At 39.7% G+C, this 20,536-nt stretch overlaps 1 protein-coding gene across 1 annotated transcript in view; it reads right to left on the bottom strand.

Annotated features, from left to right (window-relative positions):
- Positions 1-20,536, bottom strand: part of LOC103272984 (ral GTPase-activating protein subunit alpha-2-like) — a gene marked incomplete at its 5' end in the record, with an annotated part of 72,562 nt that overhangs the window by 33,356 nt on the left and 18,670 nt on the right. The window contains 5 exons of the mRNA XM_008070454.2: positions 2,744-2,899; positions 3,133-3,231; positions 4,066-4,259; positions 15,061-15,237; positions 16,570-16,660. Of these exons, the coding sequence (XP_008068645.2) occupies positions 2,744-2,899; positions 3,133-3,231; positions 4,066-4,259; positions 15,061-15,237; positions 16,570-16,660 (717 nt within the window). The remainder of the gene's footprint in view (positions 1-2,743; positions 2,900-3,132; positions 3,232-4,065; positions 4,260-15,060; positions 15,238-16,569; positions 16,661-20,536) is intronic.

Raw genomic sequence — 20,536 nt, 5'->3', positions numbered from 1 at the left:
TGTAATTCCGGCTACTCAGAAGGCTGAGGCGGAAGGATCACCGGAGCCCAGCAGGTCGAGGTTGTGGTGGCCGGGAGCGGCCACTGCACTCCAGTCTGGGCGACAGAGTGAGACTCCCACTCAAAAATAAAAATAAAAATAAAAATAATAAATACAAAAATAATTTGTAAAATCATATTTTTCAGATTCGCAAGTGCTATTGGACATTCTAATTTCATCTCATTCTATTGTTTCATTTTCCACCAACACACCTTAAAATTCAAAAGTAACTCAAAACTCACACCTGTTTATGTGACTTTCTAGAAAACTAATTCTAAGGAATACTGCTTACTGCTGACTTCTAATTAGTTTTCATTAAATGAGAAGGTTCTACAGTTGATTATTATTTCCAAGTAAATTTTTTTCTTTTTGCAAAATCTTAGCAAAACACTGCTTTAGAGTAGAGTATCATTAAGTGAACTTTCCTCTCTTGATTCTTGCACTAAAGGAGATCGTTATTATTGGATAGAGCTAATTCTCTTCCTTAATTACACACCTGAATCTTCCACAGACCCTGAGTTGCATCATTCTGTAAAGATGCTCCTACTTGTGATGATGGCTAGAAAATATTTGAACAGGGAGGACAAACAATTCTACCCCATGTCCATATTTCTACATGTGTCTAGAAAATAAATGAGGCTATGGTTTAAGTCCAGCCAGCTATACAGATGTACTCTATCACTGCCAAAACCAGAGTACATATGATAGGTGACTCACTAGGACAGAATGGTTATTAATTCAGATAAAAGCTCAATGATTAAAGCTCAAAGTGCTTATCAGGAAATATACTGCAACATCTTTAAATAAGGCCAAAAGGTCAAAAAGGTTCAAGTACATTGTGAAGCAACAAAAACAGCTGGCTTATCTGGAGAATGACCTCTTACATGTACCTAGAGACATCAAGAGACCTGTGTGTCTGCATCACACATACTGCCTCTGTGTGTCCATTCAAAGAATAAAAGAACTATAGAAAAGACAGCAGGTGGGGAGTTAATAAGTGATTCATTCATTGATAAGTATTTACACTTTAAGGTGTAAATTCCTAAGCACACCCAATACCTCTAACAAGTCAAGAAAACCGAGTGATGAAATACTTTAAAAGTCTTGATTTGCCTACTCCATTTTTCCCATCTCCAATGCTCCTTCTTAGTTTTTATCATCAGTTCCCATCTCGAATACTCCCATCTTAGTTCTTTATTGTTTGTCTTTCTGGGCCTTTTAAAAAAAATTTTTATTTTAAAGATGTGGGGTGCAATTCAGAACATCTTGGTTCTCATCATCAGTTCCCATCTTCAATGCTCCCATCTTGGTTCCTATCATCATTCCCATCACCAGTGTTCCCATCTTGGTTCTTATCATCAGTTCCCAACTCCAATGCCCCCATCTTAGTTCCTATCTTCAGTTCCCATCTAAAATGCTCCCATTTTTGTTTCTATCATTAATTTTCATCTCCAATACTCCTTCTTAGATCTTACCATCAGTTCCCATCTCCAATTCTCCCATCTTGGTTCCTATCATCAATTCCCATCTCCAATGTTTCTTCTTGGTTCTTATCATCAGTTTCCATGTCGAATACTCCCATCTTAGTACTTTTTGTTTGCTTTTCTGAACCTTTTTTTTAGTTTTTAATTTTTATTTTAAAGTCATGGGGTACAATTCAGGCCATCTTGGTTCTTATCAGTTCCCATCTCCAGTGCTCCCATCTCGGCTCTTACCATCAGTTCCCATCTCCAATGCCCCCATCTTAGTTCCTATCTTCAGTTCCCATCTAAAATGCTCCCATTTTTTATCCTGTCATTAGTTTCCATCTCCAATGCTCCTTCTTAGTTCTTACCATCAGTTCCCATCTCCAATGCTTTCATGTTAGCTCCTATCATTAGTTCCCATCTCCAGTGTTTCCATCTTAGTTCTTATCATTTTTAAAACTTATATCACTTCCTAATTAATCTGAATCGTTTCCTAACTCATCTCTGTTTACAGGCCTGATCTCCCACTTTATTTTACCACCGCCACATTTTCAAATATAGTCCAGAAGAACCTCTGTGAAGTACAAATCAATCACATCACTTGCCTCCTTGATATTCTCACATCAGGTAAAGAGTCCACATGTCCCTGTTTTTAATTGCCCTCAACTGGCAGGGGTACACCCAAGGGAGGAAGGCCAGAATCTGGTCAAATCCTACCCTGGAAGCCCAGGGTCTACAAGAAGTGGGCTATAGCTAGCAGCTACTTATTCTAACTTGATCCAAACTTAAAACTCTTTGGGAGAAATAAATGTAACTCCTCATCAAAAAATGTCAGGACCCCTCACTTATAAGTTAAATCTTTCACAAAAAACATCTTAGCTAGTAAAATTACAATTTTCAAACATTTTTAAATGATCACTGTCTTCAAATAATACCTAATGTGGAACCCAAATAATAAGCTGTTGTAGTAGTATGTATTTTGAGGGAGATTGACAACACAGGCCGAGGATAGGACACACAAGCCATGCAATAAAATTCAAACTAAGTTAGCACAAGGCAAAGTCAGTGGGGAGAAGAAGCCTGGGTATGAAACACGATTCCTAGTTTTGAAAGATCACTGTGGTTGCTGTGTGTAAAAGAGTTGAGACTACTGTGAAATTCAACATTTTTGATGTATTTGAAGAGTGATGTGCAGTTTCCAGTTAGTGGGCAGCCATGAGGAAGGAGTCCCGGAATACCTGATCCTCGCTGGTTAATCCCAGGTGCATCACCAGGTAAAAGTGAACCAGGAAATCTGAGTTTGGCAGCACATCCTGGCGTCTGGTCATCATGGCACAGATCAGCCGGTAGGCTTGCAGTTTGCCTTCCTTGTACTCATTTGGCAGAGTCGTCGCCTGCCAAGGAGATGATATTTCCAGATTAAATCAAGCCCAGAGCAGAGCATTTCGACAGTTCATTTACTTCTCAGTTTTGCATAAGAGCTGTTTGTGGAGAGGTGGGGTATAGTAGCTTTAGTAAGACCCAGCCTGTCTTCAAAACATGCAGTCTTGGGCAATTATATTTTTTAAACTCAATTTCAGAAGGGAAGAGGAAATTGCAATAAAGGAATAAACACATCTCCACTTGCCTTAAATAGCCATGATGCAAACATTCTGAGTGGTGGGATCAAGACCGGAGGAGATGGAGAAGACTGGTTATCCAGGCTTATTGCAAGATTATCCCGTATCTAATTCACAAACAGGAGAATTTTAGGAAGGCAACATTCCAGTTAACCCAACAGCATTTCAATATTGTTTTCTGTGACCAAACAGCTGCTTCCCATTAAATTTCTGTACGTTGATAAAAACATATAATATTTACAAGTTTTTCTTTTATTGTGTGATCTACTGTCCTTTTGAATTATTTGTCTGGCTTTCTCTATGTGGTTTCAGATTTCAATACAAAACAATGGCATTGTTTTTCCTTAAATATTAATGTCCAGAGAGGTCTTGAACTCCAAATCACAATGTTTTAATAAGTTATACTGTACAAACATGAAAGTTTTTGAACAAAATAACAAGGGAAAATGTATGTTAGAACCAAAACAAAAACCAGAATGAAAACTGCATGTACTCTAAGTACCTTTATAAAAATGTGTTTATCAGAAGAAATAAAGCTATGTTAATATTGGTTATTTCTGTGGATGATATTAATTTTCTTTTTTGCATTTTTCTATATTTTTCAAATTTTATACAATAAAACAAGTATCACATTTATTAAAAAAACAAGTAAAACTCTTTATTATCCATTTTTAGTATTATATAATAATTATTCTACTTTTGCATTAAATGAAATAACTTCTACGTTAATAAAATATTCAAACTCTGTGTGTATATATTATGATGTATTCTTTAATCCACTCTATATGTATATATTATGACATATTCTTTAATAATCAAATGCACTTTGTCTAAATGCCTAATTTGTATTTCAGAATATGTTCAGTAGTTAATTGCAACACAGTTTTTACATTAGATGATACATTTTCCTGGATTAGAACAAGTCACGCAGCAGGACATACCTTTGCTAGCTTGTACCAGAGTTCATAGAGGTAGCCAAACACTTTGGCATGAATCTTGGGTGATTGGATGTTGTTCACATCTCCAAGAATGCCCAGGACTCTTCGCCACAGCACAGCAGCGGAGTCTGGGTGCCAACCTGTGAGGCTCCCTCCAGCAATGATGCTACAGTCATCTGCAAGGCATTCGCTGCTATCTATGGAGAAAAACATAGGTTTACTCTGTAAGCACAATCTTGACTTCATCACTGCAGTTTTTTTCTTTAATAAAAATTATCTGTGTCAAAAATTTATGTATTCAGAGTAGAATAATTAAGGTAAAATTGTTAAATGACTGAGGATTTGAAAGGATGGAAAAAAAAAAGATTGATGAAGAAAGGTCAAATGACTTTGATTCTTCCAACTAAAAGAACAAAGTAGAGATGACATATGCTTCCTGGAAACCCTGTGAAGGGTTTATAAGTTGAAGATGAAAGGGGAGATACTTGAGCAGGATGGTAGGAAACAGTGTCATGGAAATGGGTGGCCAGGGAAGGCCTCAGTACCATAGCAACATGTGTGATGGCTGTGGCTAGGTCAGGGTTATTGGGGGTAGAATTTTCATACAGGAAGTTTTCTTCCTTTAGATTTAAGGACGTTTAAGATATGTATACCAAGCCGGGCTCGGTGGCTCAGCCTGTAATCCCGCACCTTTGGGAGGCTGAGGTAAGTGGAATGCCTGAGCCCGTGGGTTCGAGACCCACCTGGGCAGCGAGACCTCATCTCTACAATAAATTTAAAAAAATCAGCTGGGCATGGTAGCGCATGCCTGTAGTTCCGGCTACTTGGAAGGCTGAGGCGGAAGGATCGCTGGAGCCCAGCAGGTTGAGGCTGCGATGACCGGGAGTGGCCACTGCACTCCAGTCTGGGCAACCGAGTGAGATTCCAACTCAAAAAAAAAAAGATATGTATACCTTCATACTGTTCCCATAAACTGCCACCATAATTAAAACATGAAGGAGTCCCTTCACTCCAAAGAGGACCCCTTTATCATCAGTCCCCTCCCTCTTCTCAGTCCCTCACAACCACAGCTTTGCTTTCTGTTCCTGCAGTTTTGTCTTTTTGAGAATGTCATATACATGGAATCCTATAACATGCAGCCTTTCTGTCTGGTTTTCCTTCACTCAGCAGAGCACATCTGAGGTTCATCCATGTGGCTGTGGGTATCAGCAGTCTGTTCCTTCCTGTTGCTCATCAACATTTCATCTTGTGGATGTGTCACAGTCTATCCATTCATCTGCTGAGGGACACTGAGATTGGTTCCTGCTGTGGGCGATTATGAATATAGCTGACATAAGCATCTGGGTACAGGTCTTCGTGTGAACATACGTTTATACTGCTCTTTGGTAAGTACCTAGGAACGAGAGTCCTGGGTCTTCTAAGTGTGCTTGCCAAATCTTACACTGAAGAGAGAAGCTGTCAAGTTGCTTCCAGGTGCTGTCCCAGCAGACACGCCTATTGGCAAAGCACAGGCCTCTGCTTGCTCCACCTCCTCACTAGAACTGGGTACTGCCTGTTTTTAAAGTGTTAAACATGCTAACTGGTATGGAGAGGTGCCTCCCTGAGGTCTTGCTTTTCTCTGGAAACTAAAGATATGTGACGCAAGCCTGGGAAACAAGTGAGCCATGCAGCTGTGGGGAAGAGCCAGGCAGGAGCAGGCCAGTGTAGAGGCCCTGGCTGGGGGCTCCAACGAGTCCAAGGCGCGTCTGTCTCTATACTACAGATGTAATCATGAGACGTGAAGTGCCTTCCCTTGAAACGCATGGCTAATGAAGACTGGATTGATTTGTATATGTATCTCAGTCTATATCATTTAAGTGACGAAGTGATTTTTGGAGGCCGACTGGGGAAGGCTGGATTGAGTAAGCCTCGAGCTTCCTAAAATCATAAGCCTTTGAATTTTTAGAGAAAACTGAAAAGCAGCCAAAAACACATTTTCCTAAAATGAAAAATGTTGCACTGAAACAAAAAGTTTATTTTGTAGGCTGTGCTTATTCCCAACAGCAGCAAACGTTTTGCCTACACTACATGGTCTTAGTCCTTGTCACCCTGGCTTCTTCGCTGCATCAGGCTTCTTCTCAGGCCCCATCCTCACCATCAGGCTTAGGTTTGCTTCCAGGACCAAGTGCACTCCTCTCATCCCCAACCTGGAGGCTTTGTCCTCATGTGCCCCCAGCCCCTCCACCCACCAGCACTGTGCTGGCCAGCATGACTCCATGTAGCTTGCAGTGCTCCCTGCGCAGCACCAGCTGCAAAGGATGGAGCCAACAGTCTCCTTCCGGAACTGCTTCACTCATGGGCCAGGCATAGCACTCACCTGGATTTCCTTCCGGTCTCAGATCTGTGTGTTTGGAAGGGCAAGGGCTCTTCTCCACCTATATTCGCCTCCTTCTCAGTCTTATCCAGGCTGAATGCCACACTTATTTAAACATCATCTGCGCTCTCACCTTTCTACATGCCCATTTCTGGCCTGGGTTTCTTTCCTCAATTCTGTGCTCAGTTCTCCAACAACCTCTCAGCAGCTCTTCATGCTCAGGGCTGAATGGAAGCTCAGTCTAGAAGCAGGCGTGGTCTTTGGTGAGTCATCATGTTCTCGAAAAACCTCAAATATATGTATATTGAGATTTTTTTCCTTAGAACTCAGATTCCAGGGAAAAGATTCTCCCCTGCCCAGAGAGTATGTACATTCTCATTTAATATCTTTGTTTTCAAGACAGCATCTCTGCATTCAGCCAAATGTCAGTGACTCCAAGCCAGAAACTCCTAATTTACTTTCACCATCTTCTGGGGTGAAAAACCCACAGCCTGCAGGCAACAGAGCCCTGACTAGTCCTTAAACAGAAGGACAAATAGCTTTCTTGTTTTTAGTTCTTAACCCCCTACTTCTGTAGTTCCCTTCCATGGGCAGTTTCCTAACCATTTTAGAGAATCTGCACTCACTAGGTTAGGTTGCTTCTAGCTGTTCTCTACTGCTGTCATAGCATTCCATGCTCTCTGACAAATTGTTCACCACATGCCACCTGTTTTGAAACTACAAAAGTTGGTTGCTACTGTCCTTCTCCTGCCATCTTTGTCCTTGGGGATTTACATCTTATTTAACATAAATTCCCTTCACTGTGGCTCACACAGGACAACTTACGGTATAAGTGAGGCTATTTGTGTTTGTCCAGTCTATGTTTAATTGAATATGCATTAATAGAGTTTTCAAAAATGTCCTTGTCATTTATCTCTTTAGCTTATTCTTAAACCTGCTTATTTGTCTTATAATTTTTATGGTTGGCTTTAATACATTTATTTTCTCTTTGATGACTTTTCCCTGAATTACTTTTTCAAAAATAGTTTTGGATTCATACAAAATTGTGAAGAGTCCCCACATACTCCACACCTAGTTTCCCCTATTGTTAACATCTTATCTTTGAATGGAATATTTGTTACAATTAACAAACCAATACTGAAACATTACTATAAAGTCTATATTTTATTGAGATTTCCTGTTATCTAATTTTTTGTGTGTTCCAGAAGTTCATTTGAACATCACCTGACAATTGTCATGCCTCCACAGCTTCCTCCTGGCAGTTCCTCAGACTTTTCTTGCTTTTGATGACCTTGACAGTTCAAAGAGCACTTGGTCAGGTGTTTTATAGGATATTCCTCAATTCGGATCTCTCTGATGTCTTTCTTACAATAGATTTTTTCTTTTTTTTTGCATTTGCATTTCTGTAATGAACTTCTCTTAGCCCTGAGGTGTGGTATTTTTTTCCGACCGTCTAAGATTTTATTAATACTTTGGTTAGAATTTTTTGCTTATACACTTATAGGTAAAATGATCTTTAATGTTGCTTTTTCATGTTGACCTTATCTGGTTTTGTTATCAAGGTAACACAGGTAGATAACAGAAGTTAGAGAGCTTCTTTCTCTTTCTACAGAATGGGATGGAAAAGATGAAGTTTCTCTTTTATTTGAAGGTTCAATAAAATTAGAAATTATTCTTTGTTTTGATCAATTTATTTGAATAGGATACTATATTATTTTCAAATTTTATATTGTTTTTGTAGTTGTTCCCTTTTTCACCCCAATTTTTTGTCCTTGATCAATCTTACCTGTTTATCAACTTTTACTAGTGTTTTAAAAGAATGGTTTTTGGTTGTCTTTTCTCTTGTTATTTGCTTTCTAGTTGTGCATGTAAGCTTTTAGTTTTGTTAGGACTCTTTTATTGACTACTTACTATGCTATTCTGCTATTCTTTTCCTATTTTTTTTAAGAGAGCACATTATGTTCTTAACATAATTACGTCCAAAGTTATGTCCCTCACCCCATACAAATAAATCAGATTGACTTCCAGGCAACTATTAACCACCACTGGACATCACCTTCAGTGTCTCTGGTGCTGGTGTTTGTAATGCCCAAAGAGGCTGGAGCACAGTCTCCAGACCTGGGAAACTCAAGCAGAGGAAGGACAAGGGCCACAAGAGGTGAGAAGGATGAACGTGAAAAGGAGCCAGGACAGACCCCAGAATGACACCAACAGTTTATTCTGCTGGTGATGAAAAGATCCCAAGAAATTGAAACTGGATCTTATAAGGATGACATGGGGCATCATAGAGAGGTGTACCCAAGCACAGGAGCACTGCTCCTTCTGCAGTAAAGGAAAACCCTTCTATAGCTCCCAGAGAAGTATCATGTGCTTAACTGAGAGACAGGTGGAAACAAGCAGATATAACCCAAACTGGAATTCTTACACACTGTGCCCTGAAGGCAGCGAGCAAAAGCCTGCGAATGGCTGAGTTCTCTGACTGAATTGTAAAAGCCTCAGGAGAGAGACGTATGCTCCTAATGTGAAGTCTCAAAGTCCAGTATCAAGGAAGCCTGTGAAACAACAGTGCCCCAAGTGAACAAGCAGCATAACATGGCATCTGCTGTCCTAATAAATGGCGCCATGGCATCGTCCGTCCCTTGGGGGGAAGGGGAATGAGATAATTTACAGCTTTGTTTTATTCCCAACCCCCATCCCCAAAAATGCAGCCACCAAAATAGAGATCGGCCCCCTGCCTTCCAATCACACTGGGGCTTTGCTCAAGTAAACACCCTAAGTAAAAGAAGAACAGGTGCCACTTACCTGCACCTCCCTGCTACCTGCCAGTGAACACATCTTCAGTTATGAAAGGATCTCATGTGAAAAATCTGTCTCAATACTGCTTTACACTCAGATAAACGCATGTCTCAATGATAAAATCCTAGGCAACATCCTCCATCACATTATCAAGATATACTGATTCCTTTAGAAGCTTCTGAAATGCCTGTATGAGTTTCCTCAATATTATTATTAAAAAATTTTTAATGAATTGCAATGTTTTTACACAGAATTTTTCTGCTGGTGGCATAAGTAACAGAACAGATGCTGACATTTTACATGTAGATGGTTTTTCAGTGAAGAAGCACTTAATTAAAACGGGGATTTAAGAGATTTCAGAAAATTTCATGTTCACCCTAAAAATACCAATTTCTATTTCACTAGCAAGCTGGTATACTAGCCTAATATCTTTTTGCTTCATTATCAGTAAATGCTATAGAGTTGTTTAAGTTTTTTTAATTAAAGTGGGAATTCTTACCAAACAAAATTGTATCACTTTTCTCCAAATACACACGATTTCTACAGAGAAATCTAAAGTTTAGAACCATTCATATATGGGAAGGATTTTACCATGAAATCAGTCTTGGTAACTGGCACATATGACCAAGTGGCAATTTCATATGGCTGCAATTTTATGTGGGTTTCATAGAGTATTGAAGAAACCTAACCCCTGTCTTAGAAAATGAAGTTTGCTTTTGATTTTAAAACTAAATATAAGACACAAGTTCAAGGTTTCGAGCAAAATACCGTAACTCTAGAACCAGAAAGTTCAGGCCTGGCCATCCACAACCAAGGAGGAGAAGCAGCAAGCAGGTGTCTGCTGCTCACCACTGCGGCCTGAGTGCTATGTCTGCTTTGCACTCCTTCCTTGTCTGCTTTGCAAGGACACCCACTGCTCACTGTTCAGATTTTAGAAGCTGAGCTCCCAGTGCTATGGTAGCTACCACTGTTATTTTTCTTTACAATATTCACGACCTCAAAAGAGATCAAAGTCTGGTGAAAATGCCAAAAACAATGTGATGACAGGAAATGTTGACAAACCATTCCTGCAAAAACAGTTTTAGTGGCAGGTAACAGGGAAGGTAAGCCATATTCACAGCCATAATTACAAACAAAGATGGTAAAAACATTTCTGTAATATTTGGATGCAGGACTACCTGGTCCTAAACCAGGGGGAGCAAGGACCAGGAAGAGGCCCAAACTCCACCTGCACGCAGCCTACTGTGTGGTTAACTCTAACGTGTACTCCACATCTCTACAATGAAATAGAATTTGGTTAAAAAATAAAACACAAAAGAGACTTTGAAAGTGTCTTACAGGTTTATTATTTTTAGAGTTAAGATTTACTTGCCGTTTTTAGCTGTATATAAAGCTGAAGGAATATGTGTTCATAACTCGAGGATTTACTGAATATTTTTCTCCTCTCCTGCACCATCCCCAAGCCAAGAGCCACCTGCAACCCAAAATACAAGAAGTCCCTCCCAGAGCTAGAGTTCCTACAGGGGAAGACCCTAGACCCTCCCAGCTACATCAAGATGCTGGATAACATTTCCTACCAAACCTCACCTTAAAACTTAATCATGGAGCTGGCAGAAACCTGGAAAGGACAGAGTTTCCAAGGATGGCTTTTACCCTTCAGGTAAAAGATTCTCTGGTAATAAAGAGAAAGGTTACGATTTGTTGGGGCTGAATTACTGATACTTTTCATATGGTTAGGTTTTGGTCTTTGATTTTTATTTGTTTGCTTCTCATTTAAGAAAATCTTCCCTACCTCAAAATCATGGATTTTTTTAAATTATTTTTTTTTTAAAAAATAATTTTTTTTTAAGAAGATATTTTCTTCCATTTTTAAATGTTCCTTTTCATATTATGCATTTTATCACTCTGGAATTGACTTTGGGCCTGGTGTGAGGTAGAGATTCTATTTCATTCTTTTCCATATGGCTAAATAGGCTAAATACTTGTTATACTTGAACGTACATTCTTTCCTTGTCAGATCTTATCACAATTCCACATCTGTGTACACTAAGTTCTGTGCTTTATAGTCTACATTCTTTATTCTATATAGTCTATATTACATATGTATAATGTGTATACTATATTCTATTAGTCTATTTGCCTGTCCTTTGATTATAACTTTAAGTAAATCTCGTAACATTATCACATTACTGTGTCTATTAGGATAAACGTCTTGTTTTCTGTCCTCTTTGTAAGCACCTGAGAATATAATGGTTATGACCTATTCATCTTTTTATTTCTCATAGCTCCTAAATCAATATTTCTAGATCAAAAGGTTATTTGCTAAATAATGGATAAGGTAAGCAACAATACTGATTCTTAACTGTAGAGCCAAATCATTACCTCTACATCTATACATGTATTACTATATTTTCTTATTTTCTGTACTCTTTTTTTTTAATGTAAGTTTAAGGAATACAAGTGCAGTTTCCTTACGTGTATACATTGCTAGTAGTAAAGTCTGAGCTTTTAGTGCAACCATCACCCGTAATGTACATTGCACTTATCTTAAAGTAGTTTCTCACCACTCACCCCCTCCTGTCTCCCATCCTTTAGTCTCCAATGTCCATAATTCCACACTCTGTGGACACATTATTCAGCTCCCACTCGTAAGTGAGAACATGTGGTATATGACTTTCTGAGTTATTTCACTTAATGACCTCCAGCTCTATCCATGTTGCTGCAAAAAACATTTATTCTTTTTATGGCTCAATAGTATTCCATTGTGTGTGTGTGCACATCACATTTTCTTTACCCAGTCACTTGTTGATAGACACTAAGGTTGCTTCCATGTCGTCCTAGAGATTCGCAGACAGTTCACTAGGGAGCATGCCTTTCATATGCAAACCAACTGATCCAAAATCCACATCCTCCCTCAACCCCCTCTAGCCAACTCTCCCACACCAAGTCAACACCCTGGCCTAATCCCCCAGGGCCAGGTACTAGACAACTGGAAACAGCCCTGTGCTCTAGACAACTGGAAACAGCCCTGTGCTCTGAAATGATTCACACCTGCAATCCAAAATCTGCTAGTCCTGCCTCACCTTGTTTTCCCATGGAGATGACAATGAAGCCTGTTGCCCAAGTGTGTCCCTTCTGTCTCCTGACCAACCCTGGTATTTCTAGAATGGCTCCTGTTCCCAGGGACCTGTGAGCATCAACTTCTTCCTTCATGACAGTTATTTCCATGTATTTATGTCTTACTACATCTGATTAAAAATCCTAGGCACACATTAAAATAATGCACAATAAATGTAATTGCTTTTCCTGGCAAATGTGAATGATTTAAATGAGAAAACAAATATAAAAGCAAACTGTTAGCTTTGTCAGTGATGAAAGAACTTAAGATTTTAGAGGCAGTTTATTATTTTAAGCATTTGATAATTGGTAGGATCATTCAATGAGAAACAAAGATATACTAAGTTATTTCCCTTTGCATGTCCTAAAAATCAGACTAATAGGAGTTTTATTTTGTACATTTATGAAGAAATTGTTCTCTTAAGAACAGAAAGTTAAATTCAGAACTGTGATAATCCTTAAGGCTTATCATATTACAGTTTGTCCTTTTCACAGATGACAAGATGAACTATTGAACTGAGAGTCCTGATTCTCCATATTAGTATTTCAAAGAACAACTAAGTATTTGGAGGAGTTAATCACAACATGGAGTGCGTCATATAAAATTACCTCACACACGTTTATTCAATTGAGCCGTCCGATGCACGTTCTGAACTGGGATCAAAACTAATCTTTCCAAAGAACAGACAGAAGAAGTAATCACCTAATTCTCTTTCATTTCAATAAAAATAATTAATGTTTAAGGGAATTCAACTTACTGAAGATTCGGGCTTGCCTTGTGTAGTACTATGATGATGAGTTTCTCTCAGCTAATCTGTAATGATTCTCAAGCCTCTACAGTAGTAACTTTAACAGCAACTTAGTGGAAAGAGCAGACACAGCACTGCATGTGAAGTCAACATGCAGTGGAAGCTAGTTCCATCTCCCAAACTTACTATCTAGCTTCACAACACAACTTCTCTGGGTCTCAGTTTCCCTATCTCTGAAACAGATATGCTAAGACTTGGCCTGCTTACCACACAGGATCAAAGAGGATGCCTCAAAGTTCTTCATATGCTGTTAAATTCCTTATAAATTTATAGTATTATTAGTCAAAACCATCTGTGCTACAAAGAATTTTATCTAATACTACTTTTATATGCTAATTTTATGCAGTTTTAACATTACTCCATCAAGAAATACCCAAAACATCAAAGACCTTGGTTAAATTTTATATCATAGTGAAAAAGGAAACTTAGTTAAAAAATTCAATTAAGGAAAAATTTTATTCTTTATGTTAATAGTTTTAAAATGACTTATAGCATTTTACTAACCCTCTTAACATGTACTATGGTTTCCCTCCATGATGGTGGTTTTTCCCTACAGAATATCTGTGTGTAACATGAATGTGGCAGCCAGGAAGGACTCACACTGCAGTCCTCACAACATTGGTCTCTCCTGACAATTCACAACACAACGCAAAACAAAAACCTAGCTTCTCCATGATGTCTCTATTCTCAACAGCCCAGACACACAAGCAAGGGAGCTGAGCCTTTGTGAGGTCATCTTATGTGTGGTGTCTGTGTTTGTGCCTGTGTCTGTGTGTGTGAGTCTGTGTCTGTGCGTGTGCCTGTGTGTGTGTCTCTGTGCATGTGTCTGTGTGTCTACACCTGTGTCTGTGTGTCTGCTTCTATGTCTGTATTTGTGTGCCTATGTGTGTCTGTGTCTATGTCTGTGTATGTCTGTGTCTATGTGTGTATGTCTGTGTGTGTGTGTGTGTGTGTACATCTGTGTTTGTGTGTGCATGTGCACAGCTGAAACTGCAGGTGCTTCCACACATGCTGTTCTGGGCACCTGATTTAGATGTCCACTCCCTTGTTCTTCCAACACTTTAGGAGGGGGCACTATCATTGTCCCTATCTACAGACGAGGAAGTTGAAGAACAGAGATTAAGGAAGTAGCTCAAGCCTACCCAGCAATTCCTTTGCAGAGCCCTGATGCAGACCCAGAAAGTCTGGCTCTGTTGTCCATGCATGAAACTTAGAAACATAATGCTGAGAGAAAACAGGTGGCAAAAAATGCAGAGTATGATGTCATTTTTTAGAAAGTCCAGAAACAAAACTACACAACATATTGTTTGAGGACATACACACATGTGATAAAGCTATAAAGAAATCAAGGGAATTATTATGAAAACAAATCTGGGCTAGGGTCCCAGGACAACGGGAGTGGGGAAGGACTTGAGAAGGGCCTCTGGGGACTGTACTGTTTTAGGTACTGACCTAGCTCTATAGCTGGGAAATAGACTCACTGGTGTTTGTTTCATTACTGTGCCTCATAACTTACAGACTGTGTATGTCATAACTTACGCAGAATGTATAAAATGTATTATAATATAAATTTAAAAAAAATATTTATCAATAAGCTACCTAAATTCCTTGACTTATCCTGAATTTACAACACAGAAAAGTTGAAAAAGTCACTCTTCTCTCTTTCCAGAATTGGTTAACTAGAGCAGGGATGGCAGACGCTTGCCAGGAACAGCACCCACTTTCCTCACGATGTTCATAACATGGCTTCCTCGACATACAGGACTCCAAGAACTCAGGCTGACCTGCCCATTGACTGGGTAGCCACACCAGTGTTCCTGGAGAGGGTACCCTCACCATCACTGCACTAAAGGACCTCTGGACTTCCTGCAACTAGGAAGTTGTAGGACCGTCCAACTGCCTCTTTCTCAAACATGCAGTTACCTGTCAAGTTGGAAGCATCAGTGGGACTCAGCTGCAACCAGTGGCGGGCATCCGAGTCAGCCACAACGTCTGTGGGCGTGCTTAGCTCCGGGTCCTCCTCGCCTGGCTGCCATGCAGTCATGGCGAGCTCTGCCTCATGGGAGTAGCCCAGGGCTGAGTCACTGCTGGCACTTTCGCCTGGCACAAGGGAAGAGTGGGAGTTTAAGATTAAAAAACAGCTGAAAACCAGAATGGTCACCGTCACTGATACACAAGTCACTAAGCCCTTAAATAGCAGACACAGCAGGAATCATTCAGGGGCTTGGGCAGAACCTGCAGGACTTGGAAGGGGCCCAAAGATTCCCATGTGGGGTCCTGGTCAACACAATAAGCCTTCCAAGTACAGGACACTAATAGCCATTACAGGCACCACATTATATCAAAGTGGCATTCTTTCCAAGGTATTTGTGCTCAGAATCCCATATACCCAGAGGATTATGACAAGTCCTAAATTCTTGAGACTTCTAAAATGAGGGTGATGACCCATCCCACCCCCAATACACCTTGATTTGCCAGCTAGAAGAGCCTAAGGGTGCTGTATCTCTCAAACCTGACGTGTAGACTTAAAGCCAGGGTGATTCACTCAGGTCATCTGGGGCTGTGGTGTCCAAAAATTACAGAATCTCAATAACAGAAATTCCCTCTGTCAACATTAATACGTTCTCATTTGTTATAATATAATGAGACTGGGCTATTAAGAATGACAGGGCTATTTAGTGTGATATAAAACAAATCTAGACAGTTCTGCTCCTCAAAGTCTACAGTCTACTTCATAATAATTCATGTGTCTACCCATCTGTCTGCTTACAGTACCTGCTGCTGACAGTCCCCCAGCCTCACTGTTTCTAAAGTGTTGTCCTTGAGTCACTCACAAAGAACTAAAAGTTGTCTCTGTAGCCAGATGACCAAGCTATTAGGTGCTAACACCATCCTCACAGAACTCCAGACCAACAGGGTGAAGGGAGAGTGTGAAAAGAGCCCCTGTGCACCCAGAAAAAGCCACCCTGGACTTGTAGGACGTGTTCCCTGTGCCACTCCGAGAAGGCAGGCTGGCACCTGACTTCAGGAAAGCGAGTACTGAGGCTACGCCTTACACCATTTGATCATGTCTCTCAGGAGTCTGGTTAAATGTTACTTTAAAGTACTTATCCCATTGCTTTCAATGTACTTCTGAAGCTTTTTGCTCCTAGCCTGTGGGAAATTTCTGGGAAGATCATTTTTCTTTCTCTGTCTATCTGCTCTCCCAAGTCGTCAGCCTCACCTGGGGAAAGGCCCCAGGTAGAAAGGCCTCTCAGAGACAACTAAGTGGAACTGTTTTAGTGTATATGTGGAGTAACCATTCATCAGTCCTGGGATTCCAGGAACAAAAAAGTGCCATTTCACAACCACGTCTTTTCAGTTGATATCATTCATGTTAGAAAGTAAAAAGAAGACAACACATTTGCTCTGCAGTTAGACTTTTGAACTTACTTTTTTGTCTTTCCCTACACTTTCCTTGTGTCTGCTGCAAATCATCTTTTAAATCCAATTCAGCTGGGCTGCTGCTTCTTCGTACTAAAATCTTCAGACAAAAAGAAAGATTGCATTTATTGCAGGAAAGTTTTTATTTTTACAAGACTGCTAACTTTCTAGCCCAAATTTCTACAGAAAAAGAAATAAATAATAATAATAGCAACATTCCATTTAAGGAAATATGTGCTTAAAAATTACTATAATCGAATTTTGTATTGCTCAAGATCTGAAACTTTAGTTTCTATTTTCTACTTTGTCATCTGACACCCAATTAAACTGATCTAAGGGATATAAGTTACACAGAAGTAATTTATTCTAAAGTTCTATTTGTTCCTCCAGTTGAGCCAGCATGGATAGATACCACTCCAGAAGGCCTACATCACCTACAGCAATGCTGAGCATGCTGGCAGGGAGATACAGGCTCCACCCAGACTCCCAGGGGTCCACTCAGGGCCTTCCTGTTTACAAGTGCCACAGATCCTCCTGAGTACTGCTTAACACCAAGTCTGGCATTAAATATGGAGGATAAAAAAATCAGGAGGCAATCTGCAGCCTCTAAAAATCTAAGATTCACTTGGATAAACAAAATGTACACAAAATAATTCCAACATACATGAGCAAAACATATAAATGAACAGTTTCTGAAAGGCATACAGAATAAAGTGTTGTGTTATTGGCTCAGGGTTCCAGCAGAGCAGTTCAAGAAGGTGATGGACTTGAAGTGGTAGGGGGAAGACAGGAGGGAAGTTGAGGCAGGAAACACTGGATGGTGACTGGCAAGTTCTATGTGCAGGAAAAGACATTGATTACAGCAGGCCGCCAGGGCAGCCAGGTGAAGGAGAAGAAAGAGAAGGAAGGCAGGCCTTCTAAGGGGCAGCCTCCCGAACCTTAGGTCTAGGCCTTCTGACCCAATATCAACAAAAGGAGCAGCTACTGTTCCAGGCAACAGCTTGCTGTGGCGAAACACATAACTAGAAAGATAAATCTAGTGGTTATATGTGGGGTAGATCAGAGTGAAGAAGAAAATGGCTATGGAACTGCTATGGTGGTTCAGGATTGAGGGGCAAGACTTCTAATGGTGGGAAAGAGGCTCAGAGACAAGTAAGAGAAAGAGACTACAGAACAGGAGGCAAGAACTTACAATCAACTGTACATGAGTAGAAGAAATTAAATCCCCAAAGAGTATAAATCTAGGGGGCAATAAGAGGGAGGGAAGGAAAGACAGAGGGGGGGATAGAGGGAAGAAAGAAGGGAGGGAAAGAGGAAGGGAAGAGGGATGGAAGGACAGATAAAGAGAGGGAGAAAGGGAAGAAAAGAGGAGGGAAAGAGGGAGGGATGGAGAGAGGAAGGAAGGGAGGGAAAAGGAGGGAAAGAGGGACAGAGGGAAGGAAGAAAGGAGGGAAAGAGGAATGGAGGGATGGAGGGAGGGAGGAAGGGATAGAGGGAGGGAAGAAAAGAGGGAGGGAGAGACAAAGGGAAGGAAAGAGGGAAGGATGAACTTGATAATGTACCTGATATGTTAATTTTAGTCTTTGAGTTGAATATTGAAGGATAAGATCCTGTAAGTGAACAACCAAAACCCAGGACTGGTGAGAGGGAACAACACTGTAAGCTGGAGGGCCCCCACTGCAGAGTGCATTAAAAAAAAACCCCAGCATTCAATAAATCAACGAAGGGAACGAAAACTAAACAAGCAAACAAATGCAAAGGGATGGGAGCACAGGATGTGCAATTAAAATAAAAAGCAATTCTTAGGCTAAAAAAAGAAGTTATGAATGAAATATTTAGAAGATTAACACTATATAAAAAATGATTATACTGCCTTAAAGAAGGATTATATGTACCTAATGTGCTAAAAGAAAATATACTCAGGATATTTCCTTAATTAAAAAAAAGGATACAGGCTCTTTTGCTCCTGACTCTATGGGAGACAAAATATCCTCCAACCATAGAATTAGACCTACAGAAACTTTAGTTGGGATTTGGGGCAAACAGGAAGAAAAGGAACCTCTGAGAGATCCCCCTCAAAAGTGAGCAGAAGTCAGGGCTATGGAATGGCGCTACTGCAGTGGTAAATCCCTTATTACCACCACCAGTGGCAAAGGACCAAGACTCTAGTATTAAAGTAGCACCCCTGGAGTAGAGGGAGAAACAATGTTAAGTGTTGTCCCGGTGAAACTTCTAGGAACTCATAATCCAAAATCAAACACCAACGGAAATACATCCCCATGTACAGGAGCCTCAAAAACAACAAATAACAGATTTAGACCACCACCTCAAGATTTCAGATAATCAGATAAAGAATTTAGAATTGCAAGCCGGCTCGGTGGCTCAGCCTGTAATCCCGCGCCTTTGAGAGGTTGAGGTGAGTGAATTGCCTGATCCCGCGGGTTCAAGACCCATCTGGGCAACTTGGTGAGACCTCATCTCTACCATAAATCAAAAATTAGCCAGGCGTGGTAGCGCGCGTCTGCAGTTCCAGCTACTTGTAAGGCTGAGGCAGAAGGATCGCTGGCGCCCAGCAGGCAAGGCTGCAGTGACCAGGAGTGGCCACTGCACTCTAGTCTGGGTGACAGAGTGAGACTCCAATTCAAAAAAAAAAAAAAAAAAGAAAAGAAAAGAATTTAGAATTGCAAATTGTAAGCACTTTAAAGGAATAAAAGATGGGAACCATAAAAATTAGCAAACAACAAGAGATTTTAGAAATTACAAGATATGCTTGAAGTATAAATTTGAACTTTCAAAAATAAAAAGTATAGTTGCTGAAAAAATAAAAACCTCAGTGAAAGTATTAAACAGCAGTGTAAAGAGAGTGTTATTGAATTGATGAACGACAGAGCTGATGAAATTATCCAAGATGCACCTAGAGGATCAAAAAGAATGGAAAATATAAAAGAAGTTTAAGACACACGGAAGATAATTTGTAAAGGTCTAATATATTTCTACCCAGAATTCCAGAAGGAAAGAGAAGAGAGAATTAAAAAGAGGCAATATTTGAAGATATGATTAAATAATTTTCCAGAAATCACAGAAGACAAGCACTTGCAAATACGGGCACATAGCATATAACGAAAAGGACACATGAGTAAACCAAAAGAAACCTGCACCAAAATATTCCTCAGTGAAACTGAAAGACAAGAACAAATAACAGCAAGAAACTATAAGTGGACAGGATGGTCGGGAGATGAAGCCTTACACAGCCAGGAAACAGCATACATGAGAGAGAGGAGGCATTTTAGGCCAATCAGGAAAAGGGTATTCAATAAATGGAATCAGGACAAGTAGTTATTTATGAAGGAAAAAACTGAACTTGAATCCATTCCATCAGTGAGAATCAATTACAGGTAAATGAAAGATTTAGATGTATAGAGCAAAACTGACACCCTCATAAATATAAGGTAGTGCTTCTATCCTTATGCAGTAAAGATTTTTCAAAATTCCATAAAACTCTAATCATAAAAATTATAATAAACAATATCAAACAAAAATAAAGAACTTCTGTTCATCAAGAGACCAAAGAGAAAGTGAAACTAAAGATCAGTATTCAGACTATACAAAGAGCTAGTATAAATAAAAGAGAAAAAGATAAATCAACAGGGAAAATGACAAAAGACATCAGTATTTCACAGATGAAACAAAAATAGCTAATCAATGCATAGAAAGATTTAAAACCCTATTAGTACTCTAAGAAATGCAAATTAAGAAATCCTGTTTTCACCCCTTGACACATAAAAATGTAAAATTCTAACAATAGACAATGTAGACAAGGATATGGATGAATAGGAACTCTGTACATCACTGGCAGAAACATAAGTGGTGCAACCACCTTGGAAAGCAGTGATTACTTGTAAAGAACATCCTTCTATGACTTGTTAACTCTCCTCCTAGACAGTCACAGTACAGAAAACTTTTTTTTTTTTTTTTT

Source organism: Carlito syrichta, unplaced genomic scaffold (genome assembly GCF_000164805.1).
Source record: "Carlito syrichta isolate Samal-C Ts95f unplaced genomic scaffold, Tarsius_syrichta-2.0.1 Scaffold313430, whole genome shotgun sequence".
Lineage (NCBI taxonomy): Eukaryota > Metazoa > Chordata > Mammalia > Primates > Tarsiidae > Carlito > Carlito syrichta.
Note: the sequence above shows the minus strand (reverse complement) of the source record. Positions and strands in the feature narration are given on the sequence as shown.